Raw genomic sequence first — 17,828 nt, forward strand, 5'->3', positions numbered from 1 at the left:
CAGCTATTCTGGGTATAGCTGATTCTTTTATTTTGAAATTTGAAATGCTTGTATTATTCCTAAGGTTTTTAATTGTTTTATTTCATTCTGATCCAAGTTTCTAATGTGTGTACATTCACCTTTTGTTTTCATAGTTGGCCTCCATGCCTCAATGCATTCCAAGTTTGTTTTTTGTTTTTATTTACTTTCCCTAGAAGCATGTACAGAGCATTTAAAGGGACTATTATTGAGTAGACTATGAGTTAACCTATCAAGGAAAACTTGTTTTTCTACAAATGTTCATCCATAATCAAGTTTCTGATCTTATTCTATCTATCAATCAATTTAGTTTTTTAATCTACTACCAGGATTATTTATTTTCTAATTTAAATGGTGTAGTTTTTGCTGTTTTAATTATTTTATTAATTTTACCTTTTAATATTGCTTTTATTTTCTTCCAAGGTTCCTATTTGTGTGCTTCATATCTGTCTGTCTATCTATCTATCTATCTATCTATCTATCTATCTAAGTGCAATCCACCGATCAGATGTTTCCAAACTCACCACCAGAGGTTCATCAAAGCTCTGCTGTGGGATTATTTCATGATGTGGCACATCATTATTATTATTATCATCATCCTCATCATCATCATATTAACACTTCAGCTGTATCTACATGCATTTTCTCACGCAGGTAGTCCGGGTAGAGCGAGAGAGGAGGACAGGCAGGAAGCGGCGTGGGCAGCCTCCCTGTGTCACCGCCTGCGTCAGACCAGACGCCAGGAGGGAGTTTTCCACTGACGAAAAAGGCTGCGCTTCTCGGCAGTCTGCTACAGACAAGGGAAGCGCTTCAGCTGGTACGGAGCCCCGTACGGCGCACGGACGCACAGACAATAGCACCGAGGAGAGACCGTGTATATGCGGGGATCATAAAGCGCAATATTTCCTTCGTGGCATTTGGATTACTCCCACCGTTAAACCCACCCCACTGTTCCTCCGACGATATTCCGTCCCTGATGGTGATCGGATACTTGAATTGGTGGTGAGTACAAAAAAACAGAATCGGCGAGTTGGCCGCTGGTGTTTATTGAGCCACCAGTAATCAAATGTGTTTAACCTCAGCGCGAGTGGTGTCATTTTAAATATTGCTGCCGTGTGAGGAAACGTGTTAAAGCGCTTCATTTGTTGGATTCCTTTTTTGTTTTTTTTTTTAATAGTTAACTTGACGCTTTATTGGAGGTAAATAGTGACCGCTTGTTAAAGTGAGTTGGAACTACTTCACATGCAGGTGATCATACAGCTGATAACAGCAAATAAATCTAATGATTAGATGATTTAGCGGAGACTGGGGCAATCACTCGTATTGATTTAAAGACATTATCAATCAGTGATTGTTGAGGGATTTTTTTTTATTTTTTATTTTTTTTGGAAACTTCCCAGCGCACGCCAGTTGAGTTGCGCTTTTTGGTGTCCGTGTGTGTTTTTAATGTTTTTCTCTCTCGGTTGAGGGTTTCATTTCTGTGAACTGTTGATGAGGTCGGCTTTGTGTATTCAGCCCGTGTGGAGTTGTTCTTGTTCACCTCAGCGGTGCTGGTGCGCCTCTTGTAACTAGAGCGACTCCTGAAGGCAACTACATCTGAGCGCACAGCTGACAGGGGCTGCTGTCATTAGAATTAGCATTAATCATGAGGAATGATCAGGTCAGCGGTGGAAACGGCCACCGGACTCACGACGCGTACGTCCGCCTGCAGATTTGATCATTGATTCTTGATTGGTGATTGATTTTTTTAAATGTTATTTATTTTTTAACAAATTAACCTCCGCGCAGGTAGCAGCTCAGGCTTGGAGCCAGGTGCGCAATGTTGAGCTCTTTCATTGTTTAAACAGTTTTCCATGTGGCTGTTTTCTTCTTTCATTTTTTTGGGCACATAAATCACTAAAATGTGCTTTAATTTAATTGAAAGCGCAGCGATCCTTCTTGCTCTTTATTTAATTTTCTCTTTTTTATCACCTAATGCTGGTCATTAATGCATTTTTCATGTATGACACTGTTGTCTTTTATTTTTTTTAAAGCCAGACTGTATCTGTTTTTGATAAAAGCGACTGAATCAATTCAATCGTCTCTAGCGCGACCTCACCCGGATCATTTTTGGAATCATGTTTTCTGGAATTAGGCTACAGAGAGCTGAATGATCCTTTGTTTACTGAGAGGGAATCTAACACTGGGTGCTGTGCATTTAATGTGGCGTGCATTTCCCAGGAATGCTCTGAGATGTTCAGTAGCTCTTTATCGCCTTCCTTTTAACCCTTTTGTATTTTTTCCATTTTAGCTCACATTTTGTACTCTGATTCCCCCTAAAAACAAGAACTGACCACTTGGTTGCCCTCTCATGAAATCTAGCAGTAATGACATGAAGGCAACAAAAAGCTGCGTGCAACATTTGGAGAGATTTCAAGCACAACAAATGCCATCCACACCACCTAAATCCTCCACCCCCCCCTCCAACCCATCTTCATCATGTGATCCTGCCTTCAGTTAACCTTGTGGTGCCTGCAGCTGTCAGACACAGCATAGATAATCTGGATGGCCTCTTCCTGTGCACTGCAGTGTAGGTTTCACAACCTCAGGAAGCTCGTGCACACTTTTTAGTATCCGTCTCCCCCAGCTGGGAGAGGCAGCAGCGGCAGCAAGCATGCTGGGTTCAAACAAGGTTGTCTGTGCCTGCTTCATTTTGGTCACGCAGGATGGCCCCACGCTTTTGTGCCTGGAGACGAGAGAGAGAGAGGAGTGAAGTGAGGGGAGGTGGAGGGGGGGAGGTAGGAGGGTAACAGAGAGCTTGCTGACAGTCTCCAACACAGCAGCAGAGAGCTCCCATCTGCTTTGTCCTCTCCCAGCATTCCATACAGCAAGTGTCCCAGACTGGAGCACGACCCCTGAACCCACAACCGCCTCCTCCCTTCCTCCACGCTCTCACACCCATAAAAGCTGCATGTTTGTGCAAAACAATTTTTTTCTTTTTAACTCAACTTTGTTGTTTTTTTTTTTACACCACTGCACAGTTTCTGATCCTTGCAAATCTGACAGAAAAAAAAAGAAAACACAGCTGCATATTTATTTTTTTATGCTCTTTCCACGGAGTGACTACCGCACCTTTCCTAGGAATTAAACTTGTCTTCAAGTAGGAGTAAACCCACCCAAATAAGTGTGAGTGTTCTGCATGCATCACCTGGACATTCAAGTTTGTCCTGCGCTAGAGATTAATGACAGCTGAGGGCATGCGAGGTCCACGTGCAAGCTAATACCCTGTCAGGTGTGGTGAGGAAAGGTAGCTCGCTCAAGTGCCTTAGGGGAGTAAGACTTTCCAGTGGTTAGCAGCAGAAAACACATCTGGGTTAGATAGAGCCTGTGTTCTTCTCCCACTATTACAGCAGGAGTAGCGCTGCCAGAATGGAATTCCTGTGGCTTGGAGACATGACATTATTTATTTGTTTTGTACAATCCTCCCTCCTTCTTCCCACTACCTCTCCTTTTTGGAATCAGTGTGTGCACGGGTCGAGAGCAGAGGAACAGAATGTTTCTGTGGCACAGTCACGGCGAGCTTTTGGGCTCCAGTGAGAACAACAGGCTCATAGAGGAGAAAGCTGCAGTTCTCCCTGCATTGTTCCAGCAGGTGGAGCGCTTCTCAACCAACAGCTGAGTTTAAGAAATGAGCCAGTGTTCCCCCCCCTCCGTCCCCCCCACAGCTGTGCAAGAGCTGGAATCCAGCCCACCGTCACCTTGATGGCTCCGATCAATTACCTCCGTCTTCTCGGTGACAGAGCTGGAAGTGAGAGGTGCAATACCTTGAAGCCTGGAGGAGGGGGGACGGCCTGCCCAGACACGGTTGCACACACGCAGGAAGACTCCCAGGCTCATCATTATCACATTTTATGAGCACTCAGTCAGTCATTCAGACACTGCACAAGGTTGTCAGTGTGCCATGTAAATGCTCTCGGCTGGCTAAGATTAGTGCGACTTGTCGCTCCCACCCACACAGTTATCAGCTGCAAAGGGGCTGGACAGGCAGTGCAAGGGGGCAAAGTCAACTGTGACTTGTCCTGTTGTGCTGCAGGGCAGACGGGGGCAGTTTAAACAGGCTGCTTGCAGATTTCTCTGCACATCCAGAGACGTGCATGAAAAGGTTTTTATTTTTTGTGCTTCTGGTTGTACTTCTTATAAAATAAATGGCTTTTGATGATTAGAAAGACTGCAATTAAAGGCAGGGATTGTTCAATTTTTCTAAACAGCTGCCTTAAATGAGGAAGTTCAGCAATTTTATCGTATTAGATTTATTGTGGAATCTTGTGAAAGTAACTGTAGCCTTTCTTACATCCTGTTCGCCCCTCTTCAAATAATTTAAGTCTCCTTAATAGGGACTTTAGAAGCTGTCTGCAGATAAAATAGAAATGAATTGGGATTCTGAAGTCGTATGAACAGCCTGTAGCTGCATGTATCAAGATAATCTTATTCGACTGACATAGTTATGCATCTGACTTGAGCTGTGTAGTGATTCTGGTGACAAATCTCCTCGCCAGAGATTTATCTTCCCAACTCTGTGACAACTGGCTGGGGAGCACCTCAGTGGATGCGTCCTTTATCTGCCTGCCTGTGTGCGGTTGATGGAATGACAGTGATGCATAATTTAGTGCGTGCTGAAAACATGCTGTGCTCCCTCTCTGGCTCGGCTGTCCGATCACATCCATTCTCCATTTAGAGCAGACATTCACAGGCAGTGCTTTCTTGAGGAGCCAGCTCTGAATTCCTCTCTTTTATCTTTGTTCCTTTTTTTTTTTCCACCGTCTCCCTCCACCCTTTTGCAAATGAGTCATTGTGCGATGTTGTCTTTTTAGCCCCAGTCCCTTGTTCCATCCTCTCTCCGTGCTCTCTTGGCCTTGTTCTGTGGGTGCAGCGGCTGAGCAGGCTGAGAAGCTCCAGATTGACTACAAGCCGTCCCCTTGCCAGGATTAACCTCTCGCCATTGTTTCTGCCCGTTGAACAGGATTAACAAATCAATGTGTCAGGTAGACTGCAGTCAAGAGACAATGACCCAGTTCTGACACCACTGCCCCCCCACCACCACCTCTCTGCCTCTCCTCCCCCTTCTGCCTCGCTGCAGCTTTTAATTAAAAAGACTTTGCTTAGCTGGCGCTATGCACTCCCTTGAGGATGCCTCGCAGCTTTGTTTTCATTTTTTTTGCAGGGAATTGGGGGGTGGGAATGATGGCAAAAATGTAAGGTGAACCCTCACGTGCTCCTCTTTTCTCACACAAAGACGTACATGCGGCATTTAGAACGCACATGTTGTCCGATAAGCGAACGCGTAAGCAACAGATGCTGCACCCAGGTGTTTCTAAATTGTTTCAAGGCAAATCATATAATGTGATAATATTAGTAGCTGTGAAAGGCATTTGGAGATTATTTCGTGCTTGAGTGAGTTGATGGGTTTGAATTTAGTGTCTTGTTCTCTCTTTGGGTCTGTAATGTAAAACACACTGAGTTGGCTACAGTGTGGAGAAGGCTTTTTGTTTGTTGCAGAGACGGTACGAGCCAACTTGACCTATTGCAAGGTGATTCATTCATCATAGGAGCACCGGGGACAACAATATCTGACTGCAGCAGTAACAATAACCCCCCTATACAGCTGCAAAGCTGCCCTCACTGCCTATACAAAGGTGTCAGCCTCTTGCCCTTGACTCTGACTTCGCCTTTATCCTTGTCAAAAGGAGGACTGGTTTTGCATAATTGCTCCCTGTTGCATGCTGAAAATGACCCCTTCCTTGCAAACCCGCTTAGGTTTTTTTTCCTGTTTTTCGAGTGCTGACACTTACATTCTGATAAGACAAGCCAGACATGCAGGTCACACATGGAGTTAAAGTCGGTGGAGGATTTCTGACGTGTCCTTCCTTTGGCACATTTATCTGTCTGCTAAGGAGTGCTGGTGACAGTTTAGCCTGTTGGCAGGACAGCTTGGTGTTTATGTGTCTGAGCCCTGTTTTATCTAATAATTGACATATTTAGGACTTAAATTTAACTTGATCCAAATGTAAAGTTGCCTAATCTGTAATTACCCAGTGGGGGAAAAAAAGGAGCAGAAAAAGTGCAAAAATTACCTTTGACTGTGAACATTTTTAAATTATAGGCATTACCAAAAAAACATTTGAACAAACGCTGCTAAAAATAGCCAAAAATTGAAGTGGATTTACAACATGCTCAAGCTGCAGCAGCTGTAAGTGATTTGGCTTGAATTCCGAAGACGGTAAACAGTGTGATGGTGAAATGATCTCTTTATGGGTAAAGTAAAAGCCTCCTTTCCCCATTCCACATCATCGTAGGGAGTGTCTGCGCTGGAGGAGAGCCCAGTCATGTCTTCCCTCTCCCCTCACTTCCTTCCTCCCTCCACCCCTCCATCCCTCCTTGTTTAAGTTAGCAGGAGCTCGGCCCCAGACTGTGATGATGACTTGTCCTGTCTAGCAGCCGCCGTCGCCTTGCACTTCCCAGAAGTTGTGAAGAAGGTTGTCTGTTATTTCTTAGGCCTGTGTGAGACATTTAAATCCCTTAGCCAGAAACCCTGTTCACAGAAGAGGTTTCACAGATATTGGGCAATATTTTTGAAGATTAGAGGGTAAATGGCATTCCTTCTCCTTGAGAGAGCTGAGTGGTGATCATCTTTTCTCCCTTTTTTTTTTTCTTTTTTCTCTTTTTGCCTGCCTCTATCAAAGGATTGATTGTTTGTATTGCTGAACCAGCAGCTCCTCACATGAGCGCTCTGAAGAAATGCAGGAGTTGCATAACAAAACATCTTGACTATGCGCAGCTGCGTGCACTGTATACGCTACGAGCTGCATGTGAACACATTAAACAGGACGAGTGGCAAATCGGCTCGGCTTCGGCCTGCATGTGTGATTGTGAAGGCTGCCTGAGGAGAATGGCTGAAATTAAATGCCTATGGCGAGATGATTGGGTCACCTTTGTTCGGTCTTTCCTCTAATCAATGCGTTTGCTGAGCTGATGGGATTTGGAAGAGGGTGAAGGGTCCAGTAATTGTTGACTTAGGCGAATAGGACTGATTGATTGCTTCCTGCGCCATGACTAACTCCCGCTCTCAGCTGAGTGCAGCACGAGACCGGGAGGCGTACCGTCTCACATGGCCGAGCACAGGACTCGGTTGTACCAGTGACACTGTGCAACGCCTGTGCATGTGTCTGCAAAGGCTTCCAAGGCACCATACAGATCATAAAAATATATAGTCTGCATGTGATAAGAAGCTGAGATCCTTTTAAAAGTTGTTCAAATAATTGTAAATAATTTGCTAATAACCCCTCCCTCTGCTCCTTCCTGCAGATTGTTTGCACTAGCGCCATGAGTGGGCTACTCAAGAGGAAGTTTGAGGAGGTGGATGAGGACCCATGCTACTCCTCACCTTCACCCTCTTCCCTCTCCTCTGCCTGCTCAGGCTGGGACTCGGAGGGGGAGAGCTGCTACTCGGACACCCTGGATTCCACTCCCAGCAACCCCAGCTCCCCAGCAACAAATTTCAACAGTGAGTGTCCTCCCAGTGTGACAATAAACCATAGAAATAGCTGATGGAACATGCTTTTTTTTTATTATAAAAATGTACATCCTCTCACCTTGTCTTTAACATCCATGGAGGCTCTAATAACAAACCCATAAAAACGGGGGAGAGGTTAAGGAATTTAGGCAGCTGGCAGCCCATGAAACACTTCACAGAAATGATTTCAGACTTCTGCAATGAATACCTCTTTTGATTTCATGCCCTAAAGCTGCAAAATGGCTAATCGCATTATGCAGTGGCTGCTCACCTTGGCTCAATCTCCACCTTTCTCCCAGAAGCCCCGCAGACAGACAGAGACTCACCTTTCCTTGGGAGATGTGGGTCAAGCAGCTTCGGGGTGTTTTTGTCTGGACCTGGGTGCATGTGCTTGGTCTTTCGGGGGGACCGGCCGGGTTGGAAGAGGGATTGTGGTGTACAGGAGAAGGGCAAACAGTTGTGAGGTTTCCAGGATGGTGGGGCAGGAAGCCAGGAAGAGAAGCGTGGCAGGTTGCCAAGGCCGGGAACACATAGAGCCTTGTCTGAAGCCCGGGCATGCACCCAGCACAGGTGCTGAAAGAGGCTGGGTGAAGGGATACAAAAAAAAGAAGGGGGGGTAGGACAATCAAGAAAAGAAGGCATGTAGACACATCTAGAAGAGCAGATTGGATGGACCATTATAATCCAGTGTTTGTGTTGGACAGAAGAGTTGTTTGCCATAGTGAAGCAAAAGGGGGGAAAAACAGCAAGCAAAGCTGTCTCATTTAGAGGCAGTAGAGAGGGTGTCATTTGTCTCCTGTGGGTGTCATAAGCCTGACTGGATTTGATGGATGTGAAGCTGAACCTGGCAGTTTGTTTCATCTGTATTACCCCTTGCAGCAGATTAGACAACATAGTAAGGCTATTGTGTGACGTTCACTTGTATTGAGGGTAAAAGGGTACTTTTCTTCCTGCGAGCTTTGATTCCTTTCACACCAATTCTCAGGTTTGACTTTTGTAACTCTCGAGGCCAGTTGTTCAGGGTGTCATAAAATTTTTGTAAGAAAGGCTCCTCTGCTGTGAAAACGGGAATCTACAAGGGGTTTCCCACCACATCATAAAGGTAATGCCCAACACATGTGCTTTGTGGATTATCGTCCTTTTCTGTGCTCACGTAAAAAGAAAAAAAAAAATGCTCTGGTGGCTCTAGCAGAGGAAAAAGTTGCTTGTCCGTAAGTGAGTTTTAAAAGTTGTGTTGAATATTCCTGGGCGTTGAAAGTGGAATTTATAATAAAGCTTAAGTAATTGTTGGGATTTTTTTTCCCACATATGGTTCCACTCTGATTCCCATATGGTTTTATTGTATTTGTCTGGGTATAGAGAGATGGCTCGTTGCTGTGGGTCCTAAATGTTTTTAGCAGAAAGAGGACCTTTGACTCCTGTCGGTTTCTGGGCCATTTGTAGGGATTGTCAGCTCGCAGGAAAACCAGGGTGGGCAGGTTTTTTATTCCTATCCTGAGAGCTACACTTCCACCCTCCACCCCATCTGGAAGCCTCAAGCATTTACTCACCGCTCAGTTTGTGATCCTGGCTGTTCTGCTTCCTCCACTGTGTTGGCCACCAAAAGGAAATTCCTGGTCAGGGTGGTTTTTGTCGCACAGTAGGACAAGAAACAAAGCTGAATGGATTCTTGGTAGTTTAGGTTTCACTTTACAGGATGTAAGTGTGTTGGACTCCTGTTAGCCGTGTCTTTTAATTGGGTACATGATAAGGCTAGGGCAATGAATCAGAGGGGTGTCCTTTTACAGTCTGCTCAGCAGCATTTACACACATCTCAAGGATTCAAGTGGTGGGGCATTATGCCATCTAGTGGCACAAAAGAATGCTCCAATCTCTGTTTCTTTTGAAAACTCCCTCTTTCACTTGGACAGTATGTGTTCTAATCCTGCCTTTTGTTCCTCTACAGCAACATCTATCCTTAAGAAATCCAAGAGAGCTCGACGAGGCAATGTGACGTTCGACCAGGTGACGGTGTTCTTCTTCCCTCGGTGCCAGGGCTTCACCAGTGTTCCCAGTCGAGGAGGATGCACTCTGGGCATGATGCAGCGCCACAGTGCACTCCGCACGTATACGCTTGCGGAGTTTGCTGTGGAGCAGCGACTCCTACGCCGGGAAAAACTCCTCAACAGACTCAGGGAAGAGAAGCTGGAAGCTCTCAAACTGAAGGTGAGCAAGCTTGCAAAGAAATGTGTTACTTCTGGGTACGATCAATAAAACTAAACTCATTCTCTTATTCAGTGTAACAATTAAACACGATCTCTCTGTTCACCTCAGCTGACTAAGAATGGAACCCAGGAGAACGAGGAAGCAGATCGGCTGACGGTGGATGACATCCCAGAGCAGGACATCGACATCAGTGGAGCCAACCTGGAAGAGGGCTCTTTCCTGCAGCCTTACCCATCTAAACGGCGCTATGCACTGCTTAAAGCAGCTGGCGTGAAGAAGATCGACAAGGAGGAGAAGAGGCAGCTGCACGAGCTGAGGATCTCCAGGGAGAACTGTGGTTGCGACTGCCAGGGCTTCTGCGAGCCTGAGACGTGTAGCTGCAGTCTGGCTGGCATCAAATGTCAGGTAAGCGCTGAAAAAGTCCCTAAAATTTCCTGCTCATAAAAGCTCCCTTTCACAATACAGCTGGGGGTTTCTATTACATGATTGTGACTAGCAATTTAACTACTTCCTTCTTCATCTTGCAGATGGACCATTCTTCTTTCCCGTGTGGCTGTACAAAGGACGGCTGTGGAAACACGGAGGGTCGCATCGAGTTCAACTCCACCAGGGTACAGACGCATTACATCCACACTATCATGAAGCTGGAACTGGAGAAGAGGCTGGAGGAGCAGTCCAGCACAGAGGAGGAGGAGGAGGAGAACGCAACAGGTGCCACCACACTACCAGCAGTGCCCTCCTTCCCCTTTAGCTCTGAACTGGCGGCAGCTGGAGAGAACAGTTGCAGCAGTGATATGACGGACTTATCAGACTCTTCAGGTCAGAGCGAGGACTCAGAAGTAGGCGGGAGCCCGTGCGAGCATCGCTCTCAGCTGGATGTAGATGAGAAAGGCCTGAGCCGCATACTTTGTTTCAGCGACACAGAGAACTGCTCAAGAAGCAGCAGGGATGGTGGGGATAAGACCTGTAAAGACACTTGTTGCGCAGATCAGCAGCAAGAGCAACAGCAGCCATCTACGGAGGCGTTTAGTAGCTTTAGCATGGTGGACTTTGCTGACGAGAACGACAATATAGACGCTGCACTGTTGGACGATCACACAGACAATCGAGCGACAGCCATTTCAGAACTTTTGGATGAAAATGCCAACCAGGGAAACGCCCTATTCCACAGCAGTAGTGTGCCACACACACCCTCTCCTACCATCGATCGCTCGGCGAGCTACAACATGGACCTGAGCCTGTCCTCTGAGTCAGACCTGGAGTTCTTTGACGGTTTCCCTTGTTTGGGGCCCAGCTCGCTCTACAACTCCCTCAAGGAGTACGAGCACATGGACAACTTTTTTCAGTTTCAGTTGCCTAGTTACCCCAGTTTCCCTGCAGCAAGTGACCCTGGGACCTGCCTCCTGGAGTCACTGATCGGCCTTTCAGAATCCGTCCCAGAACCCCCTGCCACATTTACAGACAATCAGCTGTTGGAGGAAGCCATGAAATTGTCTGTGATGGAGTCTGTGAAAGTTTGACAAACGTGAAAATCCGTGGACAGTGCAAGAAAAGCAGAGGTTTGGGAAGAGACTGAAAATGCACATAAGATGTCAATGTCAACGTGTTGGAGGAAGCTGTGATTTCCCTCTTGCCTAATAAATGTTCAAATTCCAGACTTGCCTTCAAAATGTTAGCAAAGCAGTTTGGGATTATCGCTGTGTGAGATGGCAGCTAGTGTTAAAAGTGGAAAAAGAAAATACAAAACGGAGATCAATTTGACCAGGCCCATAGAAACCAATGATGGCTCTCAATTCCTAAGAAAGCTCTTTTAACCAAACCAAGATCACCAACCATATGCTAAACAGGAATTAACTGGGGCCAGGTTGGGAATCTCAACACAGCTGAATGTGCACCTCAGGGATTTTTTTCTAGCTTTCTAGCTTTTGGAGGCAATGTATGGTGACCATTGCTGTGATGGCCTTCATATGAAACCCAAGTCAAATCACAACATAGTCCTGCTCATGTCCTCCCTTTGGGCCAGGTGACTTGAGCAGGTGGGGTTCTCCCTGTGTTAAATCCTGAAGCAAGTGGACTCTTTCTCCACAAGATCTCTCCCATGGTACAAAACAAACAAACCCCTCTAAAAGCTCCTCGATCTGCACTTTATCTGTGAACATAGTTATGTATGAATAGGCATTGCTTTGGTCGTACGGGATCGATTCAACAGTTAAACGCTAAATTATGGAGTTTCTTATTTATGAGCTGGGTAACTAGAAATAATGCTCATACCATTAAAAGCTGTAGCTGTATTGTCTTTATTACCTTTGTTTTAAATTATTTCCTTCATGATTTTATTTTATTTATTTCAGATAAAGCCTACTTTCACTCAAGCAGCACTGTGGTTTGATCGTTTCACCTGAAAGTGCAATCTTCTTTCCTTTTTTCCATATCACAGTTAGGCATTGTTATGGGAAATGGGACCACAAGTCCATCAGAAAAGTATTTAATATCTATTCTCTTACACTTTTTTTTTTTTTTTTTTGGTAACTTATTATGTCATTATTTCACTAGTTATTTAATTTAAGACCTTTTGGCAATAAAATGGGCTGTTGTAAGTTTACTGGATGTGCCTGCTTATCAGGGGAGCCATGCCTGCCAATGGTGTGTGCACAGGGCTTCCATTTAAGCTTTGGGACTGAAAACTGTGGAATCTCCCTAATCACTGAAACTAAATTATGGGTCTATTGTATCGCTGCCTATAATATAACCATAGAAAATTACACTAATATTTTGTAACTAATTTATGTAGGATGACAAAAGAATTCTAATCACTGACAAATTGAATATTTTATTAAGAAAGCGAAATGAGTAATTTTCAATCTGGGACAACCTTTGTAATATATGAATTATAGAGAAATGTATACTTATGAAGGTTATTGCTCTCCAGCATTCTGAAGTATTTTTCATAGGCAGCCTTATGGTTAGATATCTTAGAGAAATGCCACTAAAACTAAGTAAATTGCAAAGATCAATTTGATTGTACTCTGAATTTTTTGGAAGTCTGTGACTTGGGTTACACTATGTTTTAAATTACACATGTAAAGGGGTTTTTGTGGATAAAAACTGCATATATTATACAATTTTTATCGCACACACAAACCCCGAAAATTGAAGAGTTGCCTCAATAATTATAGAACAAGACCTTTCAAAGGTGATTGTGCTGTCACCTGTGTGAAGAGCTGAGGGACACTAGAGAGTTGATGTACATATCTCACCCTTTCTACAGCTGTTTCAACAGCCTTTCTGGACCCTTTAGAAATTATGCATGCAGGTCCTGTTTGTTAAAACTTGTTCTGATTAATTGTATACTTTGAAACGTGCAGAGTGCACATCGGAAATGTATTATTCGCTTTTTGCCTTTTTGATTACTTTGAAATCCATCCGATATATGTTCTTATGCCATGAAGAGGGCACTAATTTTTGCAGAACATTTGTTTCTCTTGTATAAAACATCAAAAATCTCATGAAGAAACGGCAACAGTGAGTGTTTATCAATGTAATGTATTACAGTACAGTTTTATTTTGTTTTCAAAGAACGTGTCTTACTTTTTGCCTTTTGTGTTGTACATATTTCTGCTTGAATGGTCCTGCAGAGCAAACAAAGCTGCTTTATTTTTTACATATTCACACATTAACCTGCTGTTCAAAAACAGTTTCTTTCATCTAAGCCATTTTGACAGCCTGTCCCTCCAAATAATAATAAAAAAAAAACATTTTCTAAATGCTTTGACTTTGTTGTTTTGTCATATACTGATTTTTTAAAGTGCATTTTATTCAGTGGTGTAAGAGCTATTCAGATAATTTACCAAGGTAACTAGAAGAGAATACAATGGAAATCCCATTTTAGTCACAACACAGAGGTTTTATTGGCTAAATACACTTTTAAACCATCTTTTCAAGGGGTGTCGGGCTAAAATGATTAGAATTAACTGGCTTAATATATAACATTTTATTGGATTGCAGTATCAAATGTCACTATGCTACGTCTTAAACTTAACAGTTAATTTGTAACTTCAGGTTTCAGATAATTGTTAAGTAAAACCTATAACATTTCCATTTAGCACAATTATTATACTCAAAGTGCGCGTACCTTCAAATTAAGAGCAGCACTTGAGAAAAAGTATATATTTACTTTACACCATTGGTTTTTATGACCGATAATAAACCTCTTCTGCATTAGTGAAGTTTAGATTAGGAGGCAGATATACTCATAGTGCAGCTTTCTTTGATTTATTCCATGTATTCTTTGCTTCCTAACTTTACTTATTTCGATATTATTGAACCTAATCTACATTTCACCCTAAATGCTCCATGACAGCATTCTTTTTTCCATGTCAACCACTGGAATTTATCTGTGGTTTCTGGTCTCTATGGTTAGGAGAAAAACACTTTATGTGATGTCACTGCTGGAGTCTCCTGACTACCACCACAAGCATATGGCCAGAAATTCCAGACAAGGAGGAAATACTGAGTCAGTGACTGTATATAGCTCACATTTGATTGTAATTAAAGTTTGGTTCACGTGAGGATGCGGTCTTTAGGTAGACATCGCATAGATCTTCTGGCTTCCTTTGAATCCTGTGACATCCAAACAGATTTACCTCCACGCCACTTAAGCCCTTTTAGTCTGACAGAGGTCAATTCCCTTTGGTCTTTTAGGAATTTTCCATCTTCTAATGCTGCAGCTTGGGAGGTCAGAAGGTCAAGGATTGTGTCCACTTTGTTTGTATTCAAGTAAAAAGCCTTTTGCTGTAGCCCAAGTGTAAATTGGTTGCAAATACACCAAGACAAAATGCATTCAGTAAGAAAAAACGCACTTCTGAGAACGTGGGAAAGTACAGCGGCACCAGGAAATGCATGTAGTTCTGAGGAATCGGTGTGTTGTTTAGTCAGAACATGATGCACTTTCGCCACCCTTTGGTCATTTCAGGAACTGCAAGCAAACACCTACTGCACAAGTGGCTGAGATGCACATGAATTTTATTTTGCAGGAGACATGGTGCTGTTTAAGCACTGTTTATAACCTGAGGAAAAATCAAAAGAAATGAAAATGAATACCTTTATAAATCATTCAATCAAACAGTTACATACATTTTATGGTTTGTGATAAGCAAACAGGTGTTGAAGGATGCCTACCGAAAATATCCAGTCCAGGAAGGAAGAGACTCTGGTGAAGACTGTGGGTTTTTTATACTGGTTGCACATACCAGCTGGACCATAACTGACAACACCATGGACTCTCCAGGCTCCATTAGTATAGCAGCTCAGGGGACCTCCAGAGTCGCCCTGGAAGAGGTAACAGTAAGACCAGACCATGCAATGACAAGAAGGACATGAGGAGTTAGTGTCACTGTTGGAATTATTATCCTAAAATAATTTTTTTGCTTTTGAGAAGTGTTGCTACATGTGGGAAACAATGAAACAATATGCAAATAATACACATTCTGTTTTTAGGTTAGGACAAACTGGTTCTACTGTACCTGGCAGCCTGATATGGCTCCATCCCCTCCAGCACACACCATGGTTTCCAGAGCAACGCTGCCCCACCAATCATACTGAGAGCACACTGAATGCTCCACCACATCAAGGGGAGCCTCCTGCAGGATGGCAGGTACGTTGCCCATGTCTACATTAATAAAGAAGTAATGTAGGAATTTCTTTCATAGATATACAAATGGTGTGAATGTGCATTTATGTGTCCATACTCACAGTCGATTAATCCCCAGCCGGTGATGGTACAGGTGAATCCATGAGGCAGCGTCTCACCAGGGTAGGGAAGCTCAGCAATGGCCACATAACCGTTGTCGTACACAGGATCAGCCAGTCTCAAGATAGCAATATCATTTCTAAGGGAAATCATAAAAATCTCTAATTTAGTTGCACCTCTTTTGCGTTAATTAAAATATGGTTGCCACTTGGGTGAAAATTTACATTTAAAGCCGATTCAAAAACAAAGTTGTTTTGTTTGTATCTTCTTGTAAGAGAAAATGGTAATTTAGGACTGTCTCCCTATTCAGTTTGAATACATTTGATTTTCCATTCAGTTGCAGCTATCTCCCAGAGCCAACACTGTCAAAAAATTATGATTTTTTGAACTGCTTGTCTTTTATTTTAAAGATAAATAAAGAAAAGTGGTCTGACATGCTGCTACTTTACCCCTTGCCAAGGTCACCATTCCAGCCAGGATGGACAACAATCCTTTCCACACGGAGGAACTGCTCACTGCCGTCATAGTTGTACATGTTATACTCACCCACCACCACACGGTACAGGCTTGGATCCATGCTAATCGGGACAAAACGGGGGAAAAAAAGGAACACAAAGTGCTTACTCACACTCCTTTATCAAGCCCAGAAGACAGTAAGATGGGACTTCTAGATGTACAAAATGTACAAATGATACGCATTAGTAACAATAAGTTCAGGAAACAAACCTCATAATACAGTGAGCTGCAGTCATGATGTGGAAAGCATCAATGAGGGAGCCTCCACAGATGTGGTAGTATGAATTGTCATTGTATGAATCATACTGCATAGAAACCTGAGAGCAAACAGAGGTGAAAGAACTAGTAGTTTGATATTGATCCTATTTGTTCCATAGTAAGTGTAGCACTTATTATGGAACAAACTCGGGAACACGCTTAAAGTTTTTACCTGCCATCTCCATGTGTTGGGTTTAGCATCGTGGCCTCCTATGACTCTGCCATTGTGCACTTTATGATTGAAAGGCTCTTCAGCACAAATCAGGCCTTTGGCACACAAATGAACATAGACGAAGACACAATGGTATTATTCTGCTAAGGTTCACAAGATAAAAGCAAAGAAAAATCCATAGTGAATCATGTTGGTACATTTCACAGGAAGCTTACCAATGCAGGCCAGGAAAGTCACAAGCCACATCATGTTGGAACACTGAATTGTAGGTGCAGTTTGCTCTTAACTATTTATATCAGCTTGAGACTGGACTGCCTAAATTGGAAGACCTTCAAAAAGATTTTCCAGGTTAGGCAGCCATTATGCTACCTGCCAATATCAACAATCCATGTTGATATCCTTATTCTACATCAAACTTACATGTTTTCTTGCTGAATAAGATCCAATTTGGGGAAGTTTGAGATATTTGTGTGGCTGTAAGGAACACTATGAAGCCCTAAAGTTCATTCATATAAACTTATATAGTCAGTATATTTGCATTTTAGTTGACTTTAAAAGCAAGAGATTTTTTTTTGGTTATCATGGTGGGAAAAGAGCAGGTGCAGTTCATGGATGGGGTGCTGTCACAGTGAGGCAAAGTCAACTAAACCAGCTGTGAAAGGTGTCAGTCGGACACAGACAGATAACTGTCTTGACTGATCAACAGCCAGTGTAAACAACAAAATGTTCCCCAGCCTGCTGACACTATGTGACTTTATTCAGCAACAAATTGTAAACAACACATGTGTTCTTATTTCAATGTATAATACAGATGTGTAATCATTGCAATACAAAAACTAATAAGTATATGCATATAAAAGCCATATTAGATGTAGATGATATTAATATAGAGATTTTTTAAAATACATTTTTAAATTAATAAATTCTCTATCAAAGCATATTGGATTATATTTTGACAATATGAAACGTGCAAGTTAACCATATGTTGTCTTAATGTAACATAAAATGCTAATTTCTTTTTGTTTTACACAAAGATTGACTAATATCTTTGTAAAACCCTGAAATATGAGAGATTAGCTTTCAAAACGTTGGAACATAATCATGTAGATCAAAGGGTAAGGCGCTCTAGTTTTTGTTAACTAAATTAATAAAAAATAAAAAAAAACCTGCTGGCCAATTATTACAAGCACAACTGCTACCTACCCACCACCTATTCCACCGTTGCTTTATATTTTAAATAAAATTAAAGTTAACTAATTTAAAGAAAATCTAAATCTAAGATGTTCTTGTAGATTGTATTATTATTATTATTATTATTATTATTATTATTATTATTATTATTATTATTATTATTATTATTA

The 17,828-nt window shown here is 42.7% G+C and overlaps 2 protein-coding genes across 2 annotated transcripts; one reads left to right on the forward strand and one right to left on the reverse strand.

Moving 5' to 3' along the window:
* The first annotated feature begins 815 nt into the window (after nt 1-815).
* Nucleotides 816-13,536, forward strand: csrnp1b (cysteine-serine-rich nuclear protein 1b). The gene is made up of 5 exons (XM_008301694.1): nt 816-1,020; nt 7,360-7,558; nt 9,513-9,772; nt 9,881-10,177; nt 10,300-13,536. The coding sequence occupies exons 2-5, from the start codon at nt 7,378-7,380 to the stop codon at nt 11,290-11,292; spliced, it is 1,731 nt and encodes a 576-aa protein (XP_008299916.1). The 5' UTR covers nt 816-1,020; nt 7,360-7,377; the 3' UTR covers nt 11,293-13,536.
* Nucleotides 13,537-14,777: 1,241 nt separating this feature from the next.
* Nucleotides 14,778-16,716, reverse strand: LOC103372130 (elastase-1-like). Its single transcript, XM_008301695.1, has 8 exons — nt 16,683-16,716; nt 16,468-16,562; nt 16,248-16,354; nt 15,971-16,099; nt 15,524-15,660; nt 15,295-15,440; nt 14,951-15,100; nt 14,778-14,838 (listed from the first exon to the last, which is right to left on the reverse strand). Exons 1-8 carry the CDS (start codon nt 16,714-16,716, stop codon nt 14,821-14,823), a joined length of 816 nt encoding a protein of 271 aa, XP_008299917.1. The 3' UTR covers nt 14,778-14,820.
* Nucleotides 16,717-17,828: the final 1,112 nt, after the last annotated feature.

Source organism: Stegastes partitus, unplaced genomic scaffold (genome assembly GCF_000690725.1).
Source record: "Stegastes partitus isolate 25-593 unplaced genomic scaffold, Stegastes_partitus-1.0.2 Scaffold1699, whole genome shotgun sequence".
Taxonomy (NCBI): Eukaryota; Metazoa; Chordata; class Actinopteri; family Pomacentridae; genus Stegastes; species Stegastes partitus.